The 21501-nt window shown below is 36.3% G+C and overlaps 3 protein-coding genes and 1 non-coding gene across 5 annotated transcripts; 2 read left to right on the forward strand and 2 right to left on the reverse strand.

Moving 5' to 3' along the window:
* The first annotated feature begins 5392 nt into the window (after window positions 1-5392).
* Window positions 5393-5477, forward strand: TRNAM-CAU (transfer RNA methionine (anticodon CAU)). The gene is given in 2 exon segments: window positions 5393-5430; window positions 5442-5477. It is a non-coding gene; the product is annotated as a tRNA-Met (tRNA).
* A 325-nt stretch (window positions 5478-5802) lies between these two features.
* LOC140978337 (uncharacterized) lies at window positions 5803-8940 on the reverse strand. 2 transcript variants are annotated; one of them, XM_073443285.1, is made up of 3 exons: window positions 8562-8940; window positions 6900-7054; window positions 5803-6131 (listed from the first exon to the last, which is right to left on the reverse strand). In XM_073443285.1, the coding sequence occupies exons 1-3, from the start codon at window positions 8764-8766 to the stop codon at window positions 5946-5948; spliced, it is 546 nt and encodes a 181-aa protein (XP_073299386.1). In that variant the 5' UTR covers window positions 8767-8940; the 3' UTR covers window positions 5803-5945. The 2 variants fall into 2 exon arrangements, with proteins under 2 accessions (XP_073299386.1, XP_073299385.1); XM_073443284.1 differs by having other exon boundaries at window positions 8553-8936.
* Window positions 8941-10460: 1520 nt separating this feature from the next.
* LOC140979664 (vesicle-associated membrane protein 721) lies at window positions 10461-13416 on the forward strand. The gene is made up of 5 exons (XM_073445172.1): window positions 10461-10848; window positions 12055-12196; window positions 12321-12441; window positions 12573-12635; window positions 13068-13416. The coding sequence occupies exons 1-5, from the start codon at window positions 10659-10661 to the stop codon at window positions 13212-13214; spliced, it is 663 nt and encodes a 220-aa protein (XP_073301273.1). The 5' UTR covers window positions 10461-10658; the 3' UTR covers window positions 13215-13416.
* On the reverse strand, window positions 13168-17049 carry LOC140979663 (pantoate--beta-alanine ligase). Its single transcript, XM_073445171.1, has 5 exons — window positions 16934-17049; window positions 14725-15696; window positions 14466-14579; window positions 14176-14307; window positions 13168-13882 (listed from the first exon to the last, which is right to left on the reverse strand). The coding sequence occupies exons 2-5, from the start codon at window positions 15295-15297 to the stop codon at window positions 13766-13768; spliced, it is 936 nt and encodes a 311-aa protein (XP_073301272.1). The 5' UTR covers window positions 15298-15696; window positions 16934-17049; the 3' UTR covers window positions 13168-13765.
* Window positions 17050-21501: the final 4452 nt, after the last annotated feature.

Below are 21501 nucleotides of genomic sequence, written 5' to 3' on the forward strand. Positions count from 1 at the left end.
ATTGGAGATAGACCGGTGGAGATTACAGATGATGGAAAGTGGAATGAGATGAATGACAATGCTGTTGTCAATCTACACTTGGCTATAGCAGACGAAGTTTTGTCAAGTATCTCTGAGATAAAAACAGCCAAAGCTATCTGGGATACTCTGACAAAGATGTACGAGGTCAAGTCCCTACACAACATGATTTTCCTAAAGAGAAGGATTTATACTCTTCGGATGGCGGAATCTTTATCGATGACCGACCATATCAACACACTGAATACTCTATTTACCCAACTCTCTTCCATGGGGCATAAAATAGGGGAAAATGAACGTGCGGAGCTTTTACTTCAAAGTCTACCAGATTCATATGATCAACTTATCATCAACATAACCAACAATATTCTTATGGGCTTTCTAAGATTCGATGATGTCTTAACTGCGGTTTTCGGAGAAGAAAGTCGGCGCAAGAATAAGGAAGACAGGTTGGTAACCTCGAAGCAGGCAGATGCTTTACCGATGATAGGAGGAAGATTTATGGACCGTGAGCCAAAGACGAGGTAGATCAAAGTCGAGAAGTAAGAAGAAAAATATTCACTGCTTTAATTGTGTCGGTAAAGGGCACTTCAAGAAAGAGTGTACGAGTATCGAGAAGAGGTTTCAAGGAAATGTGGCCAGTACTTCAGGCAGTGGTGAAATGTTATTCAGCGAAGCAGCAACTGTTGCAGAAGGCAGACACAAATTTTGTGACACGTGGATGATGGATTCAGGAGCGACGTGGCACATGACGTCTCGGAGAGAATGGTTTGTCCATTATAAACCAGTCTCAGGAGGATCTGTATTCATGAGAAATGATTATGCCTTGGAAATCGCTGGGGTCGGTACTATCAAAATTAAAATGTTTGATGGCACCATTCGCACCATACAGGAGGTACGACATGTGAAGGGACTGACGAAAAATCTTGTGTCCTTAGGGCAATTGGATGACATCGGGCGCAAAACTCGTATCGAGAACGGGATCATGAAAATTGTGAAAGGCGCGCTTGTGGTTATGAATGCGGAAAAGATTGTTGCAAATCTGTATGTACTTTTGGGAGAAACACACAAGGAGGCAGAACTAACTGTTGCATCAAATGGTTCAGGAGAATAATTAACAGTGTTATGGCATAGAAAGCTCGGGCATATGTCAGAACGGGAGTTGAAAATTCTCTCAGAACGGAAGCTGTTGCCGGGACTTACAAAAGTGTCATTACCCTTTTGTGAGCATTGTTTTACCAGTAAACAACATAGATTAAAGTTTGGCACTTCTACTGTCAGGAGCAAAAGCATATTGGAGCTGATTCATTCGAATGTTTGGCAAGCACCGGTTGTATCCCTAGGAGGAGCGAGATACTTTGTCTCGTTCATTGATGATTTTTCTAGGAGATGTTGGGTGTATCCAATCAAGAAGAAATCAGATGTTTTCCAGATCTTCAAAGATTTCAAAGCGCGGGTTGAACTTGATTCAGAAAAGAAAATCAAGTGTCTTAGGACTGACAATAGAAGAGAATATACCAGTGACGAGTTTGATGCATATTGTCAACATGAAGGCATCAAAAGACAGTTCATAACGGCTTACACACCTCAACAGAATGGAGTGGCGGAGCGGATGAACAGGACCTTGTTGGACAGAACAAGAGCTATGTTGAGGACTGCGGGTCTAGACAAGTAATTTTGGGCAGAAGCAGTCAAAACCGCTTGTTATATTATCAATCGTTCTCCTTCAGTGGCGATTGATCTGAAGACTCCGATGGAGATGTGGACTGGGAAGCCGACAGATTATTCTCATTTGCATACATTTGGAAGTCCGGTGTATGTTCTGTACAATGAGCAAGAAAGATCGAAGTTGGATTTGAAATCCAGAAAATGTATCTTCTTGGGTTATGCTGATGGAGTAAAGGGGTTTCGCTTGTGGGATCCTACTGTTCACAAGCTTGTCATCAGCAGTGATGTTATCTTCGAGGAAGATAAAGTAAAGAGAGACAAAGGCACACCGAATTCAGAAACTATTATATTTCAGTGGAAAATAAGACGGATGAAGGTCAAAATTCTTGTAAAGCAGTACCAGAGCACGAAGAACAAGAACAAGTTGAGTCTGAAGTTTCCAATTTGAGGCAGTCAACTCGAGACAGAAGACCACCAGGTTGGCTTTCAGATTATGTCACTGAAAGTAACATTGCATATTGTCTATTATCAGAGGATGGTGAGCCATCGAGTTTCCACGAGGCTACTCAAAGCTCGGATGTATCCTTGTGGATGATAGCAATGCAAGAAGAGTTGGAGGTATTAGACAAGAATAAAACTTGGGATCTTGTTACACTACCACGAGGGAGGAAAGCCATTGGAAACAGATGGGTCTATAAGATCAAGCGTGATGGCAATAACCAAGTGGAGCGGTATCGTGCTAGATTGGTCGTAAAAGGGTATGCTCAGAAAGAAGATATTGACTTCAATGAGATATTTTCTCCTGTGGTTCGACTTACAACAGTCAGAGTAGTTCTAGCATTGTGTGCGGTGTTTGACCTACATCTAGAACAGCTAGATGTGAAAACAGCATTTCTTCATGGAGATCTTGAAGAAGAAATTTATATGCTCCAGCCAGAAGGTTTTGCGGAAAAAGGCAGAGAGAACTTGGTTTGCAGGTTGAACAAATCTCTGTACGGTCTCAAACAGGCGCCGAGGTGTTGGTACAAGAGATTTGATTCCTATATCATGAGGCTTGGATACAACAGACTAAGTGGTGACCCTTGTACGTATTTCAAGAGGTCTGGTGATGATTATATCATTTTGCTGTTGTATGTGGACGATATGTTGGTAGCAGGCCCCAACAAAGATTAGGTCCAAGGATTGAAGGCACAGTTGGCTAGGGAATGTGATATGAAGGACTTGGGCCCAGCAAACAAGATTCTAGGGATGCAAGTTCACCGAGACAGAAGTAACAGAAAGAATTGGCTTTCCCAAAAAAATTATTTGAAGAAAGTCTTGCAACGCTTCAACATGCAAGATAGTAAGCCAATTTCGACCCCTCTTCCTGTTAACTTCAAGTTATCCTCAGATATGTGTCCTAGCAGTGAAGCAGAGATGATAGAGATGTCTCAAGTACCATATGCATCAGCAGTAGGAAGTTTGATGTTCGCTATGATCTGTACAAGACCGGACATTGCTCAAGCAGTGGGAGCAGTTAGTCGGTACATGGCGAATACTGGAAGAGAGCATTGGAGCACTGTTAAGAGGATTCTTAGATACATTAAGGGTGCCTCGAATGCTGCATTATGTTATGGAGGATCGGATTTTACACTCAGGGGCTATGTCGATTCAGATTATGCAAGTGATCATGATAAGAAGAAATCTACTACTGGTTATGTGTTTACACTTGCAGGAGGAGCAGTAAGCTGGGTTTCAAAACTGCAGACAGTTGTGGCGTTATCTACAATAGAGGCAGAATACATTGCAGCTACTCAAGCTTGCAAGGAGGCAATATGGATTAAAAGGTTATTGGAGGAGATTGGACACAAACAAGAAAATGTTTCCTTGTTTTGTGACAGTCAGAGTGCCTTGCACATTGCAAGGAATCCAGCATTTCATTCCAGGACGAAATACATTGGAGTTCAATTTCACTTTGTGCGAGAAGTAGTAGAAGAAGGAAGCGTGGATATGCAGAAGATCCATACAAAGGATAACATAGCTGATCTTCTGACCAAGCCAGTGAACACTGATAAGTTTGAGTGGTGTAGATCCTCAAGTGGTCTAGCGAAAACATAAGCAGCAGAGAATGGCAAGATTGAAAGGATGTGTGGAGATGTGTTTGATTCTCAATCAAATCTCCAAGTGGGAGAAATGTCGGCAGAACAACAAGTTGGCAAACACAATGCCAACACAATAAATGCAGCAGACAAGTTGGCTGAATGTTAAACGTGGGTTGGAATATTTGACTAACATTTCAGAAGACGGAAGATGCGTTTTACGCGTATAAAACGCGTCTTCACACGGTCAAGGGGCTCTATAAATAGAGCTCAGCACTTTCATTCTGCTAATCATCCCTTCTTTCAGTTTTCTCTCATCTTATAACATTCTATAATATTTGTGAGGTGTTTGTTCTCCTGTATTAAGAGAGTGTGTGTTCTCTTTGTAAACACAGTGAGTGAGTTGTACACCACAAAATATTATAGTGGAAATTCTTTTCATCTTGCCCGTGGTTTTTACCCTAATAATTTTTAGGGGTTTTCCACGTAAATCTCGGTATCCAGTTTATTCTTTATTTTCGGGTTTATTATCTCAAATTACCGCAAGTGAGACCAACAGCAACAACTCCCCGCCCTCATCGTTCTCGTGACACACATGCCCACCAACCTTGCTTAATTGATCAGTTCATGACAAGATCAGTGCATATATGATTATATCCTTGTCCACATCGTTCTTGGCGGCATAAATATAACTACTTCATGTTTTAATAATACGTTTATTTCAAAGGAATCTTCCGTTGACGAGGACGAATCGGATGGAAATGGCAGAGGAATGCTTGCCCCGCCCCCTGAAGACTGTAGACTTTGAAGATCAAATCAAGAGAGAATGGTGGAGATTAAATCGGAGACAGTCTCTATGAAGAAAATCAACTAGAACGAGAACGATTACTGTGTGAGTACTTAAAAAGAGACATATTTTCAAAGATAAATTCTACGCACCAAATCAAGTTTGTAACTCTTCAATATTCAAGTTTTAAAAATACATAATTTGAAGAGAGTTCATTCACACAAAAGAGTAATAAGTTTCATAAAATAATTGATTGAAATTCTTTACTTATAGATAAAAAAATATGTATAATTGGTTGTTGACTTTTTGTCAAAATCAATTTGTAATGTTCTCGATTATTATTGACAGTAGTCTCGGAGTTTCAGTTGAGAATGTGAAATCAACTGATATGAGTTTATACAAAGATATTATATAAATCAAATGTTTGGTTTTAGTTTTTGTGTTTTGGTGAAATAATTTTGGATTTTTTTTTTTGCATATTTCGAATCAATATAAATTTATGTCATTTCGTAGCAATTTAAGATTCAATTAGGGAAATATGAGGTATTATATTACATAGTAGCACTCAAACACAATATTTTGTGCAAATTAAAAATTATTTGTATATAAAAATTAAAATAAATGTAAAAATGATAAATTATTAAAAATAATTAACTATCTTATCTCTTTAAAAAAATAAGATAAGGATTTTTTTTTAAAAAAAAGGCTATTTTAGGAAAAGTAAAAGAAATGTAAAATAAGTTATATATATATATATATAAATAGTTTTACATATAAATGTATATGTAAGCAATGACTTTAGATTATTATTTATAAATAAATGGCCAAAATATGACCACAAGGGGTGGTGGCGCAGTTGGCTAGCGCGTAGGTCTCATAGCTTCTGAGTAATCCTGAGGTCGAGAGTTCGAGCCTCTCTCACCCCAAACCATTTTTGCCTGCGTATGCGATACTGATCCGACTCGTTTCTGTTTCATTGTCGACCCTACCCGGTTTCTAATCCCAAAGAAGATCCAGATTCTTTCGTCACCAATCACCCTCTTCGTGGCTTTTGTTATTATGTTGATTATGCCATTCATGTGTTATCTGAATGTCTTTGATTCAACGTCTCATGTGCAACAACTTTCTACGGAAAGTTGGGTTTCCCTATATTTTCATGCGACAAAACTCATCCTTAATTATTTATCAAATAAATTTATGTACTTCAGCGAAAACTCATCAAATTTGAGAAAATAAACAATTAAGTCTCAATAGAGATGAATTGTTTTTAGTAATTTTCTATTAATTTAACTCAACATTCATGGCAATCTCAAATCTCGACTATATTAGTCTTACTGAGTATCCAAGGATGAAACAGAGTACCTAAGTATACTGATACGCGATATCCCTTGTACTTAATCATCCTTGAGCATACCCAAAACAGCATCTTCTTTAGATTGTTCCGAAGTAGGATCGGTCTTGGGTGTATACGAGGATATTGTTTTGGCTACACCACGGTTAACTCCCGATACATCTTGTGTTTCCATGGCTTCACGCGCTGCTTGTTCTTTCGCTTGTTTAGCTTTCTCCAGCACTTCTTCCTGGGGATAACTGATAAGTGTTCCGAAAATAATTCAAAATATAATCTTTTAACATAGACAGGGACTGATCAAGCTCATAGCAAAACAAACTCAGAATGATAGCCAAAATTAATGTGTTAAGTTATTATCCATCAGTGACAAACTTTATATTTCTGTTTAGACCATATCTCAGGAGCTTGATTTTTTTGGGAAAAGTGGTTTCAATGTTTCAAGCTCTAGAGCACAATTCTCATATATTTTATTAAGTTAATCTTGGGTGACCTTTGTGGTCTAATATTTGACCAACCTGCATGGTACATGTTGGCTGTTGATTATAGGCATATATTCATTGGGTAATCAATTTAACACGCACGCAAGGTGTGTTCTGCATGCGTGTTAAAGTACAAAACCATTGTCTGTCATCTCCCACAAGCTCAAACTTTTAAGATCGATCTCAACCCTGACCTAAAAGTCGAACTCTACATCTAGACACGACACTTCAGAATCAAGATAGAATATATACCGCTCATTATTTTTTATTAAGGCCATTCCACACAAAGGATGCTGAAATCACAAGAAAAATGTAAGAACTTCCATTCAGTCAAAACAAATCCAGTTGTCAAGCTATAAATTCAATAATTTTTCTTTTATTTCTGAACAAGTATATATTTATTTCTATTAGCACGTGCAAACAGTTTGGTGGCCTGGTTCCACCTCGAAGGCTGAAAAGCGTTGCTCTCCTAGCTCGATCAAATTATTTAAGACCAAGCAACAGATCAAAATATGTACCTGGAATTTCTGAATTTGCTTCTGCTGCTCAGCTTGTAATCTGCCGACTAAGCTGAGAAATTCTCCAACTGATGACTCTATGCACTCGTTGAGTGTCTCGGCCAGAGCTTTCCCCAAGAAAAATGCATCCAAGATTTTTCTGCTCTCGTTTTCACCTGCAAAAGGTCGTTTGATATTCATTTGAGGCAGTGTTGTTGATGCTTCTATGTCAATAAAATAACATTTTTTTGTTATCCGTTAAAGTAGACGAAGAGGTGTTTCTTCACCTAGTGGTTTGAATTTTTTTCAAGAAACATGAAAAAGAAACAGACAACATAAAACCATTCGACAGAAATAATCAGACTGACTTTAGTTATACTTCTATAAAACACTTGCAAATTGAAAGTCGAAGGAATTTTGAAGATGCTATAAATAAACTCTTGCTTGAGCAGCTCTGCCAACCTACATTTACACAGTTAATGCTTATGCACAAAATCTACTCCCAACTAAACTTGAAAGTTAATAAACTCGGATATTGAGCATCATACACTAATTAGAGTTGCATCAAATAAGTTACTATTCCACATAGGTTTAGCATTAGAATATGCAATATGTGGACACAACGAAATAAAAATTAAGTTATTCAGTTTACACTATGAGTCAAGTCTATAACAATAAATTCATTATAACTAAAACATGAAACTGGATTGCCGCAAGAACAATCTCAGCAGCAATTTCAATGTGTTGTCTCAAAGGAAGAGACAACTAGCAAGTGCAGTGGTTAAGAAACTCAGTGGTGGAGGGTCTTAGCAATAGACTATAGAGATAGTGAATATACTTCAGCCTGTATATACATAACATAATTTCCACGGTAAGAACTCGATGCACTCCAGGCAGTGCTGACTGAGTTCTTCCAATCGGTTGAAAGCAAAACCCATTTCGACAAGGAACTAAAGCCGGTTAAACAATGAGGAGAAACTTGGTTAGGTAGAAACAGATTGTGGACACAAAATTTCTTAAAGCCAGCAGGGCCAAAACTAAATTCATAAACAGTAAAAACAAACCAACCTATGTAGATACAATTTGCTTAAAAAAGCATTCGTTCTCTAACATGGATACCTTGAGAACCAAATAAGCATATGTTTCCCCAACTTACAATGGCTAAGGCGGTAGTAACTAGGCAGAAATTGCTAAATTCGCTAATTAAACTTGTACCTGAACACGATAATATTTAACTAGAAGCCAAAGATTGATTGAATAAAACTGAGAGAGTACTATTCCAATTTTTATGAACTTTGAGCCTCAATTTTCATTAGCATGTCAAAAGTTTGAGACTTTAGTCCTTTAAACAGCAAAGCTAGAAATTTAACAGAAAGAATGGAACCAGATGAAAGATTAGGAAGGAGTGGCGCTACTTCCCCTCCGCCGCTACACTGTAGTAAAATAAATTTTAGATTCAAATCCAACTCAACAAGTTTTCATTAGTTTAGAACGATTCCCATCCCAAATCTACACTGCCTAAGATACTTTTAGCAAAACACCAAATACAAATCCACATTTAACCAATAAAGATCGAACTTTTACACGATTATCTGCACCGACATGAAATTCGAATTCGATCAGCAAAAACATAACAATAAGAAGCTGAAATGTGCTGACAGATAGAAATGGTACCCGAATCACCTGTACTCCTACACCCAACTGACCCAAGATTAATTCCTCGAAACTTGTGCGACCCAATTGAGACCAGCTTCAGATTGGATGAAAACGATGGATGTTCACGCCAGAAAGCGGCGGCTTTTTGTTGGCGGGTTATCAACGGGGTACGAGGTTTCGAACAAATCGAATAGGCTTGTTGGGACGATGCTATCACTCCCCCGCCGCTCATTTTCTTCTTCCTCCCCTTCTTGAATTGAGAAAAGAAAGGACGCTGACTCAAGAGAATGGTTCGGTTTCAGTTTGCTGTTTGCAGTCGAATTTTAGTACAACTGCAGCTGCATTTAGATGCGGCTTTAATGGTTTGTCCGAAAAGGTGTCCTCGTATCGGATATCCCCTTGAGGAAAAATGAGACTACCCTTCCTTTATTTTTTTTTATTTATTTGTTTATTATTATTATTAATTATTATTTTTCAAGTGAAAATTGTAGCTTTTTTTCATGTTAAAAAAATGACACTTTTTTGTCAAATATTTTTTTATTTAGTTATTTTGGTAAAATATATTATCAAATTTGAGTATTAATAATATATTATCAAGGTGCACGTCAAAAAATATTGAAATTATAACTTGATAATATAAAAGATTTTAGACAAAAATAAAGATCCAAAATTATATATAATATATATTTTTTTATGTGTATAGATTTTTTTGGTCAAAACTTTTATTTCTACTATTTTATATTTATAGTGAGTGAATCAAATTCAGGCATATAACCAACCAAGCCAAACATATATTCTATATTTGGTTTGGTAAGTTGGTTTGATTTAGATAGATTATCAACTTTATATTAACATAAAAAGTATAGATAATCAATTTGGTTCATGAAGTCTCTATCTAAAGAAAAAAATGATTGAACCGTGGTGCTTGATTAATTTTAAAAACCACTCTGAATCGTAGTTGATCGAAATTTGATCCAATCTGTACTTTAATTTTCGATTTAGTTTGTGGTTCGGTTCAATTTATAAATATTGTAGATACTTCAATCCTAACATAATTATATTACCCTTATACATCATGCAAATTCCATCATTCATTTGGGGTCGTGATATCTAAATTGGGAACATGTAACCATTAGATCTAGCATAAGATTTAAATTTTCTGAATATACAGATCTTCGTAATAGCATTCAAATGTTTAGTAATAATAAAACTTGTCGCTTATTTATCTTGATTCAGTTTGTAGATTTTTGTAGTGAAATTTTATTTATATTATAGTTGTAAAATCGAATACTTATCACTTTACCAAAAATTGTAACGGATGATAACAGTGCGACTTAAATATTTTAAACTGTATAACAGCCCAAACAGCCTGATTCGATCGCTCTCGTAACAGAAACAATTATTCCACCTCAATAATCATTCTCAATAGTTGCACTCCTTGCGATCAATGAGAGTATAAAACGTGACATTGACTCTGATACCTATTGTAGGACCAAACACTTACCATTTCACAAAAAGTTATAGCTAATAATAACGGTGTACTCAAATTTTTTAAATCTTATAACAGTCCAAACACTACAGTTTGATTATTATTACACCCAACAATAATTTAAATCGATTTTTATATAAGAGATTGAAAAAATGATACTTTTATTTTTATATTATATTATATTATATTATATTATATTTATTCCATATTTAACCAAATACCAAAAAAATCAAAAGGCTGTAAATTTTATTGAATAATAATAATAATATAAAATATCAATTTTATTCGTATTTATCGATGTTTGATATTTTTAATTTTATATTTTTTTATTGAATCAATTATAATAATTATATTTAAACCATCAATTTTAGTGTTTATGATCTAAATTATGCAATTAAATAATGACAAAAAAATGTAATGAATAAAAAAGAAAAAGAAAAAACCAGTTGTTGGCATTGGTGGTAGCAAACCAGCAATGCTTCAGTCTTCAACGGCTCACAGCAAAAGCCTTTTCCTAAGCCTTAGCGTGTAAAGTAAAAGGTCTCCTCTTCGGAAACCCTCTCTTCTCCACAATTCCTCTCTCCAAAATCCCTATATTTTGCTGGCAGATTGGTAGATTCTGGCTTGGTACAGAAATGGGGCAGCAATCGTTGATCTACAGCTTTGTGGCTCGTGGGACGGTGATTCTGGCGGAGTATACGGAGTTCACGGGAAATTTCACCGGAATCGCAGCTCAGTGCCTTCAGAAACTCCCCGCTACCAACAATAAGTTCACCTACAACTGCGATGGTCACACCTTCAATTACCTGGTGGAGGATGGATTTAGTATGCGCCTTTTCGATCCGTCTATTACCCTTATTATTTGTCTTGTCTTGTTTATTTGTCTGATCCGATTGTTTATTTGTGTTTTTTATTTAATTGGGTAGAATTTGTACTTGCGTGTTTGGCTTGGTTATCGATTTCGCGAGATACATGGTATTGGTTTTTAGTCACGAGTTTACTTTTTTGTTTGGGATCCGGATCTTATTTGAATGGCTTTGCTTGCTTGAGAGTTTCCTTTTGAGATAGTAGCTTAGATCTTAGTCCACTTTACTTGTTTTTTCTTAATTGATTGTTTGTACAGATCCCTATACTTTGTTTCTTTCATTTGATGAAATTTTTGTTGTTTTGATGAGGATGAGCAAATCAGAGTGTTTGTATTTACATCTTCTTAATCTTTGGTGTTTAAAGCATCACATCGAAGTTTTTAGTTCATTGACTGTGCTAAAATCTTTTCGACTTGAATACTATTTTGTTACAAAGTTGATGTTTGATGGGGTCAGGACTGGTGCTTCTGTTGAACCATTTAGATTATCGAGGTTGTTATTTATTTTGTAACTGGTTTTGCAGTAGTTGTTGTTTTGACGTGGTTTACCATCTTCGAATTGATTTTTGGGGTACCATGGAATTCTTAATTGATGGGTTTTGGCACCCATTGCTTGAGAGTTTCCTTTTGAGATAGTAGCTTAGATCTTAGTCCACTTTACTTGTTTTTTCTTAATTGATTGTTTGTACAGATCCCTATACTTTGTTTCTTTCATTTGATGAAATTTTTGTTGTTTTGATGAGGATGAGCAAATCAGAGTGTTTGTATTTACATCTTCTTAATCTTTGGTGTTTAAAGCATCACATCGAAGTTTTAGTTCATTGACTGTGTTTAAATCTTTTTGACTTGAATACTATTTTGTTACAAAGTTGATGTTTGATGGGATCAGGACTGGTGCTTCTGTTGAACCATTTAGATTATTGAGGTTGTTATTTATTTTGTAACTGGTTTTGCAGTAGTTGTTGTTTTGACGTGGTTTACCATCTTCGAATTGATTTTTGGGGTACCATGGAATTCTTAATTGATGGGTTTTGGCACCCAATCAGTGGAAACTAACCTTTACTTTCATATTCTTTTAATTTCATTTCCAGTTACTTCACTCTCAGGTTGAATGTGTGATCATGCAAAGTTTTAATGGACTAATGGTAGGTGTTTTTTAATGGCAGCTTATTGTGTTGTGGCTGTTGAATCTGCTGGAAGACAAATTCCAATTGCATTCCTGGAAAGAACAAAAGAGGATTTTACCAAGAAGTATAGTGGAGGAAAGGCTGCTACAGCTGTAGCTAACAGCCTAAATAGAGAGTTTGGGTAATAGCTTACTGTTTAATCTCACTTTTTCATTTTTCATTTATTCTTAATTATGATGGATGTTATTATATTAATCCATTAAATTGACAAATCGTCTTCTATTGACATAATGACTAAAACTTAGGCCCAAACTGAAGGAGCAAATGCAGTATTGTGTAGATCATCCCGAGGAGGTCAGCAAGCTTGCTAAGGTGAAAGCTCAGGTTTCAGAAGTCAAAGGAGTGATGATGGAGAACATTGAAAAGGTAAAAGCATTTGTCACGTTTCTCTGTCATATTTTCATGAGCAACTTCCTGTCTTATGGTTGTATGTTATGGCTGAATTTATTGTTTCTGATATAAAAGTGTTATTTGTATTGTGCTTATTGCCTCTGCAGGTTCTTGACCGTGGAGAGAAAATCGAACTTCTGGTGGATAAAACAGAAAACCTTCGCTCTCAGGTCTGTGAATGCCTTGTTATATTAATTGCTTGCTGTGTGGACCTCTTGGAGTCATATATTTAGTGGAATACCTGTTACTAAACTTTGACTATGACCTGGGTTGTGTTGAATTAGTCTAAGGTTTCAAAGTGAAATGGTTCGGTTTTAATTTCACGGGAAAGAATCAACATAACCGTGTTGAACTAGATTTTGTCAAAGTAGTTCTGCTGAAGCTAAAGTACTAGGAGTGGTCATATTTCCATTTTTATGCTATAAATCTTGGTAGATTCTCTGTGAACTTGTTGAACTTGGTGGTTATGAAACTTTCGGGCCATTGGTTAGATATTCAAATTTTATTCCAATTCCTGGGGATCGAATTACATTGTTCAATCTTCATGTGCATATTTTTTTCACGACATTGAATTATACACGTGCATTTGTAATTTTACGTAGGCCCAAGATTTTAGGACTCAGGGAACAAGGATGAGGAGGAAGATGTGGTTTCAGAATATGAAGATAAAGCTGATTGTTCTTGCCATAATTATTGCCTTGATTCTTATCATAGTTTTATCGGTATGTCGTGGATTCAAATGCCATTAATTTGGATTTCGATCAGGTTGGTTAGCGACCAATACTAATGTTACCTCAATCAGTCAGATATTTCTGTGCTTCCCATGAATAATTTTTGTTTACACTGTAATTTGTATCTTGTGAAACAATGCTTATGCCTTGTACAGATTGTACTTTTTGAACCCCTCTTTATACATTATTAGAATGGCCGTATGTGAAGAAAGTTTGCATATACGTGTTGTGTTTCGTGATTTCGTCTGATCACAAAACTTTTCTTCATTTAAATAATTATGATGATGAGATACCCCAACGATCCTTTCATGTTTGGTAGGCCTCATGCCTAAATTCTCATATAAGTACCGTCTCAAAGAACGTCAAATTAATCGCTCAACTTTCACGAGGAAGGTGGTCTGTTAACTTGTTAAAAAATTACACGAGTATGAACTCAAACTTGAAGTGTTGTATTATTTCGTAAACGAACAAGAAATCGTCTGGACGGGTGGCTGGAGGGGAACCAGATTTGATCTCGTCCAAAGACAAGGTATGAATAGTCAATGATATCAACGATTTCCGAACATATGCTAAACGTTGATTTCCATGTTGTCAATTAGTCTGACGTTTCCAAACCAAGCGGCAACACAACACACTGCAGGTCTATTGATCTCTTTCAAATCTTCCAAACTTTCTTGATCTACAATCTGCTTAGCAATGAGAAAACAAAAAAGAGAAATCAGAACATTTCAAGATTATAATATTATACCATATGCGAAATAAGCATGGTTTATCTGGGTAGTTATCGCTTCGCTCGATCAATCGTGGATTTCATTTGACAACTTTTACAAAGTTTCAAAATACCAACTTGCTAACTTTTAAAAAGTTCCAATTTTACCAACCTAATTTTCGATTTCTGAACATGTTATACATTTTTGTGTTGTTTTTAAAGTATCCGACTCATCAAAGTTCTTGGTCCAACATGCCCTATGTAGCTAACCTCGGCATAATCGATTATTCCACCAGCTTCTTGTATCGCATGGATAAGAGAATCTTTTAGTTCTTTGCAATCAACTTGTCCCTTCTCTGCTGCAACTTTAGCCTTATACAGAGACTTGCTTATCGATAACGCCTGTGAAAACCAAAAAATTCTGAGTCAAACAAAGATTAGGAAATAGGAAATTTGCACCATCGATTCGAGACCTTGTCTATTTGATTATTTCTTCTCAAATGTATATTACACTTTGAGAATTTAATAGGATTCATAGGGTGGTAAATCAAGAAAGAAACCTTCCCCCGCTGGTCTAAGGAAAGATGCACATTACGCGAACTCATTGCAAGGCCGTCTTCATCTCGCATCAACTCTGAACCGACCACTTTAATTCCAAAATCTAAATCTCTGACCTGAAACATAAATCCTCAATTCCAATCATGTGTAAACTTTATAAAATGACATACTAAACATTAAAACAAGAAAAAGAAAAAATAACATTTAGTTTTATATGACAAATTCTTAAAGTAGTTCCAAAGAAAGAGACATGAAACTAACCATCCTTTGGATGATCTTCCATTGCTGGTAGTCTTTCTTGCCAAATACAGCAACATCAGGTTCAACTATATTAAACAATTTAGTAACAATTGTAGCAACTCCTCTAAAGAAAATAGGCCTACTTTTTCCACACAAACCCTTCTCCAAATTCTCAACCTTAACCCAAGTCTCATGCCCAATCCCACTATTCTCCACACAAGAAACAATTTTTCCCTTTTCTTGACCATTCGTGTTCTCAAAACCATCATTTTTTCCGTAGTCATACAAATTCTTGGGATTGAAAACAACATCCACACCACCAGGAACGGACTTCAATTTTCCGATATCACCAAGGAAATCAGAAGGATAGGTGGACAGATCCTCATTTGGGGAGAACTGCCCAGGATTAACATAGATTGAGACAACAGTGAGCTGTGTGTGTTTGTGGGATTCTTGAATTAGAGAAAGATGGCCTTGATGGAGGAAACCCATTGTTGGGACTAAGCCAATGGATTTGCCTTGAGATCTCATGGATCTTGACCATTTTCTCATCTCATCTTTATCCGATATTATCAGTGGCTCTTGATTTGCCATGAATTTAGAATTACTTTTGATTGAGCTTTTTCTCTACAGTGTTTGAGGATCAATATCCAGAATTTCAATAAAACAACAATGAATGGGGATTCTTCATTAGTTTGAGGATCTTTCTTTGTACTTGAAAGAGGTGGACCAGATATACTGAAGGGATTACCATTATGCCAATATGGCTAATAGAGGGATATAGTATAAACTATAAAGTCGTTAATCTGGCGGATCAGTAGATGAAGAAACAATTAACAAAAACTCCTGGAGGCTGAGCACTAGATATTTGATTGCCTATATCTGCCAGAATCAAGGTGCAAGCTTTACCTCCAATCACAATGCTTCTTCAGTAGATCTCTCGAAATTAATTAACATGAAACCAACTTGAAATACAAGAGAGAAAAGAAAACCCTGGAGAAGAAAGAAAGCATATTAAACACATCTATAATCACACGAGAAAAATGGTATTTTTAGTTGATACAGTGCTGAAAGATCAACAATTCTCCAAAAAAGGAGAACAAACTATTAAGTACCAGTAACAGTGAAGAACACACACAAATTATAAAACAAGCCATTATACAAAATTTGTGATGAAACATAGGCCAACCTTGAAATTAAAATGCTGTTATAGAGAACAGCAAAGAAGCAACTATTAAGGCCTTCATTCCATTGAACGGCATTATATGAAATAAACATTGGAAAGTGGGGTAAATATAACTGTCTTATCACTTGAAAGAGCATAACCAGAAATTTTAATCTGTTAGGCAAAATTTGATCTTGATTCATGTTTGACCAAACCACATAAATTTCAAATAAATCAACTGAGAAACTGAAAGAAAAAAATCACACTTATAAAATTATTTCCAAATTTTGCAGTTTATTTTCTAAATTATGATGGCAACTCCCACAATATGATAACCATTCACACTTAATAGATAAACCTGGCATTTATGTACCGGATAACTAGAGAACAAATAGTACATAACAAAATGATTTGAAACAATGAACAACCCTCAAAAGAGAGCAAGATCTAACACCATATACCATCTAATAAAAACATCTGCTGCAAGTATCCACCATTCCACCAAAAATAAAAATTGTTCTTGAATCATCAACTTAACAAAACTCAAAATCACAAATCCACATAAATACAAAAGCCTAATCACCTATATCTCCGCATACAAAAGCAGAACATGACCGATGCAGCGGCCACCTCAAATAAATATTCTTTTTCAAATTTCATGAAAGATTTTTAAAATATAATTTTGCTCCAAAAATTCATTGAATCACACCCAGTTCCAGAAATAAATTCTAATGTCCGCCCCTTACTCAATCAAAGACACAAATATATGACAACAAAAAACAAAACAAAAAATACAACAAATTGCGAACCAAAATCTCAATGAGGGGACACAAGAGATGACCCAGAATAGAAATCGAGCCAGAGGCTTAATCGCGACACCAATCCACAAACACGAATAATGGAAACTCACAAAATCATAAGATAGGAACAAATATAACAGAAACAATGGGAAAGATATACAAGAAAAAAACGAGAAAATCCAATGGTAATAATGATAATAAAAAAAAAAAAGCTTAATCGCAATAATCGAAGCGGGAAATGAGCCAAAATGGGAAGAAACTGTACCCGAAGAAGGGTGGTGATTCTTTTTCACGGCAGTCACCTCCTCCGACCCACTGTGTAGGCACTTAGCCACGCATCCGAGTATTTTAATATTTACAAATGTGCCCCTCAACTTCTTGTATTCGGTCTATACTCCCAAATATGGGTATCTCACTCTCAGTTTACCGTAAGAAACCAAATAAATTCCGAGTCTAGCAATTGATCCCGCTGTCGTGTAGGGCTTGATGATTTAAGCGGAAGCTGGTGAAAAATCCTCAATCAAAACATTTCTTTGGGTTCATTCCTTACCCACAAAATTGTGGTACTATATCATACAAATTGTGGTACACTTCATTTGAAAATGTGTACAATGTGGTACTAAAAAAGTACCCAGGGACTGAAAAAAAAACGACGGCTGGAGACTGAATGCAAATTTCTCGATGATTTAATCGTATCCAACGAGACGGCGTGACTGGTAAAAAAATGGGAGACTTTCTATTCAGTACCCATTTTCTCCAAACTTTCTTTTCACTCCCTATCTATTCTCAATTACCCAAAATACCCCTCAACCTTATATTTTAAAATTAATTTTTCTATATTAATGGCCCATCATGCTTCCGTAAAATAAATTAAATCTTATACCTTTTTGACCGGAGTGCCACCGGGTTATATCCACCGTATTTTACGAACTGCTCCTCACAGTCCAACCACACGATCGCAACCGATGGTTACAGACGCAGATTCCTTCAGCAGCACTTAGCACAACCCTAATTCGTTTCCTACCTTAGGGTGTACAGTAAAAGATAAAATTTTGAAAATAATTCATGAGAGGGGCTAAGAGCAAAGATCTCTTTATTCAAACACAAACATTTATTATTACATTGAAACCTCCTGTAGAGGAGGAGAAACTTGTTTAGCTACTTATAGTAGCCGAACTTGAAAAACACATAAACTAGAAATATTACAATTTATGATTGAAAGAAATGAGGAAAATGTTCGATGATCTTCACTTCCTTCTTTCTGCCTTATTTATAGAAGGCTTCTTCGGATTTGAAACTCGGACTTCAAATCTTGATAAGCCTTTACAGCTTGCCTTGGGACCATGTAGTGGTTGAATGGTCCTTCCACTTTGTCTTTTTCTAGATTATTAATCTAGCAATCAACTTCTCATCTTCTTTTAATTCTCCGAGATACCAATAGAGATGAGTCTGGAATAGATCTGCTGTTATCTCATCACCCTTTTCTTTGTACATCTTAATTATTGATCTGAGAGCAGCAGCTTCACTCCGCTTGTAGTTTATCCTTCTTTTCAAAACTTTAAGATATACTCGATACATCTTTGAGTTTTGATTTTTCTGGTGTGTATTACTGGTTCCAAATTACCCGTATTTATATTGTAAATTTTTGGGTCCAGTTTCTTGTTTTGATTGGATTTCCTTTATCTTTAAAGATAAGGTATCCGATGTTCTTTGTCATTTTTCCACCGATTATTGGTGGTCCTGTCCTTCCACTTACATGGTGGATTTTCTTTTTGGTGAGTGGGTTTAGTCACATCTCCCCTTTAATTTTGTCGAGGAATCTTCGGCTTTTTGTATCCTCGAGGAAAATGTGAATGTGGTCCTTCCCCACTTGTCCTTGCTTCGGTAAAATGTTTCCGATCAGATCTCGGTTTGAAACCTTTACCGAATTCCGGTTCTTTCTGATTCTGGCATTCAAGGCAGATGTTTTCTGACCATCTTCCTATGTGTGCCATATTACAGAACTTTCGGCGAGTCTCTTTACTTGCCGGCATCTTGCTGTTCCATAGAAGATTTCTTTTCTTTTCGAATAGATCTTCTGCAAAGCTTGTAGTTTTTCCTGTCATAGTGTTTAACAGGAATGATCCATTTAAAGAATTTTGGTAAAACTTAAATGGAAACTTGACTTTGTCCATCTCTGTGAGACAGACCCAGATACCCCATGCTCTCCTGGTAGACATATCATCTTCATTAAATGAAGAGACTAAGGGGGTTTCATTTGTAGGAGGATCCTTTATAAATTTTTGAGAATTCATGTCTGGCCTCCTTAGCTTGATAAAATGAAAGGCTTCGTGTGAGCCTTTTCCTGCTGGTTCTGGTGCTGCACTGAAAAAGTATAGCTCCAAAACATCTCCTCTGGACAAATGATCATTATTTGCCCAAGTCTCATGAACAGCTTCCTGAATCCATTTTGGTAATGCTGATATCTCCGGGAAGCTGGGCGAAGTAGTATAAACTGAGGCAAGAGCCCCAAATTCATACCAGGCTTTGACCTCCTTTGGATATGAATTTTGTTTCATCCATACCCTAGGATATTTTCCTGCAATATCAACTCGAACCATGGCTGGGTTGATGCCAATTCTTGTGTTTAATTTCTCCCAATTCTGTTGGTAAACCTGGAATGGAGAAATTGCATTTTCATTAGTACCAACCTTAGTTTTGCCTTTGTCAGTACGAGGCCTAAGGTTGATCTCTCCCTCTTCGATCCCCGAGGTGGAGGGTTGACTTGAAGACTCAAAATAAGGATCAGGAGTCTCAATTTTTGTTTTAGCCGACTCATCCGGGGATGATCCCGACTTAACACTTGTGCAAGGGGTATTTGAATCCCCCGCTACAGGTATAGAGTCCTGTACTCGAAAACTCTCCATTTGGGAAACCAATGGTTTCTCAATACCTTGGAGGATAGGCCTTTGCATTACAGACCATAACTGAGTATATGCCTGTAAACATCCTGTAATTCGATCAGAGACAATTCTCTTATCGGCTTGTTGTAGCCTTCCCGCAACTTCTGCGTTTACGGCCAACTTGTTGAACTCGGTTTGAAGCATTTCAAGGTGTTCCCTCAAATGCCTCTGCATCTTGATAATAGCATCAATGTCAATGCTGTCCATCTCTTGTTAAAAAATCTGCAAGAATATTTTCATGAGATTTAATTATCATAATATCAAAAATATAATTTTGACATAATGCCTGCCATCTTAATAATCTGGCCTTCTCAGGTTTAGATTCAATTCTATTCCTTAAGAACGCTTTCACCTGTGTGTTATCAACTTTCAAAGTGAATTTCTTTGCAAGTAAAAATAATGGCCATTTTTCAAAAGCTCTTTTTACTGAATAAAATTCTTTTTCGTTGATATGTCATCTTATGGCTTCTGCATCTGAGAATAAACCGTTACAATATCTGCATGGTTGTTCTCCCTCTGGTGTGAGCTTAGTAAGAACTGCTGCTCACCAATGATCACTGGCATCGGTATACAATACCAGATTATCCTCATCTTGAGGAATAGCCATTTTTGGAAGATTCTTACAAATCTTCTTTAATTGACCTAGTCCTTTTGTGTGTTCATCTGTCCATATATATCTAGCATCTTTTTTCAATAATGGACTAAAGATTTTCCTGTGTTTTGCTAGGTTTTTAATAAACATCCCAGCAAAATTAACAACTCCTAAAAAACTTTGAAGTTGCTTCTTGTCGTTGAGTCTTTCTGGAAAATTCTGCACTTTTTCCACTATGTGTTCTTGCAGAATAATTCCTGATTCATCGATTTCAATTCCGAGGAATTCAATCTTCCTTGTTGCAATGACTGCTTTCTTTTCAGATAAGACCAGTCCTTCTCTTTTACAGACATTGGAGAAAATCTCCAAATGCTTAACATGTTCATTCATATCTTTAGATGCTATTAAAACATCATCAATATAAACAAACATAAACTTAAAATAATCTTTAAAAAGATTGTCCATTTTTCTTTGAAATATCTGGGGTGAATTAGCCAATCCCATTGGTAATACTTCCCAAATATAATGTCCCTGAGGTGTAGAGAAAGCTGTGAATTTCTTACTTTCTTCTTGCATCCTAATCTGGTAAAATCCAGACTTACAGTCGAACTTAGAGAATATCTTAGCGTTACGTATGCAACTTATTAGATGTTCTCTACTAGGTATAAAATACCCATCAAACTCCAGAATCTTATTAATTTCTTGATAATTAATAACTAATCTGGGTTTTTCTCGTTTTATCTCACCATGATTCCTTACCAGAAAACCTGGACTTCTATATGGTGACACTCCTGCTTTGATTAATCCAAGGTCCAAATGTTCCTTGATTATAATCTGCATATCCCTTTGGTCAATGATATTCATTGGGATAGGCTTGCAGCGGACAAATTCATACTCTTTGCCTTCCTTAATTTTAAGGCAAGCTTTGAGTTGATTTCTGTCCCACCATGCCAAGGGATCTTCATTATAATTTTCCTTGATCCTCTTCTTGACATCTTCCAGGGATACCTTGGATTCAAACTCTACTTCATTTTTATATAGAGCTATCTTAAGGCATTCTATCTCTTCTGGTTGGAGTTCTTTATCTGCTCTTAACTGGAGCATTGTTTCTCCAAACCTTCTAGAGTCTTTCATGTTTGGGTTCAGAAGTTGTCCTGAATCACCACGCTTGCTGCGAAACTGGATTGGCAATTTTCTGTAAAATGCCTCTCTTAGTCTCTGGACTATGATTTTGTGGTTACAAGGAGTTGTAAACACTAATTTTCTTGTCTCATTTTCTTGAGTATAGGATTTTAACAT

Source organism: Primulina huaijiensis, chromosome 6 (genome assembly GCF_012295235.1).
Source record: "Primulina huaijiensis isolate GDHJ02 chromosome 6, ASM1229523v2, whole genome shotgun sequence".
NCBI classification, from domain to species: domain Eukaryota; kingdom Viridiplantae; phylum Streptophyta; class Magnoliopsida; order Lamiales; family Gesneriaceae; genus Primulina; species Primulina huaijiensis.

Bases quoted from the DNA above. Each gene is read 5' to 3' on its own strand.
- LOC140978337 (XM_073443284.1), bottom strand. From the start codon at position 8,766: ATGAGCGGCGGGGGAGTGATAGCATCGTCCCAACAAGCCTATTCGATT. The intron at 7,055-8,552 runs GTACCATTTCTA...GACCTTTTGCAG, and splicing joins TAGGAGTACAGGTGATTCGG to GTGAAAACGAGAGCAGAAAA. The intron at 6,132-6,899 runs GTACATATTTTG...AGTTATCCCCAG, and splicing joins AGCAAATTCAGAAATTCCAG to GAAGAAGTGCTGGAGAAAGC.
- LOC140979664 (XM_073445172.1), top strand. From the start codon at position 10,659: ATGGGGCAGCAATCGTTGATCTACAGCTTTGTGGCTCGTGGGACGGTG. The intron at 10,849-12,054 runs GTATGCGCCTTT...TTTTAATGGCAG, and splicing joins CCTGGTGGAGGATGGATTTA to CTTATTGTGTTGTGGCTGTT. The intron at 12,636-13,067 runs GTCTGTGAATGC...AATTTTACGTAG, and splicing joins CAGAAAACCTTCGCTCTCAG to GCCCAAGATTTTAGGACTCA.
- LOC140979663 (XM_073445171.1), bottom strand. From the start codon at position 15,297: ATGGCAAATCAAGAGCCACTGATAATATCGGATAAAGATGAGATGAGA. The intron at 14,580-14,724 runs GTTAGTTTCATG...TTTATGTTTCAG, and splicing joins GGAAGATCATCCAAAGGATG to GTCAGAGATTTAGATTTTGG. The intron at 14,308-14,465 runs GTTTCTTTCTTG...TGGTTTTCACAG, and splicing joins CCTTAGACCAGCGGGGGAAG to GCGTTATCGATAAGCAAGTC.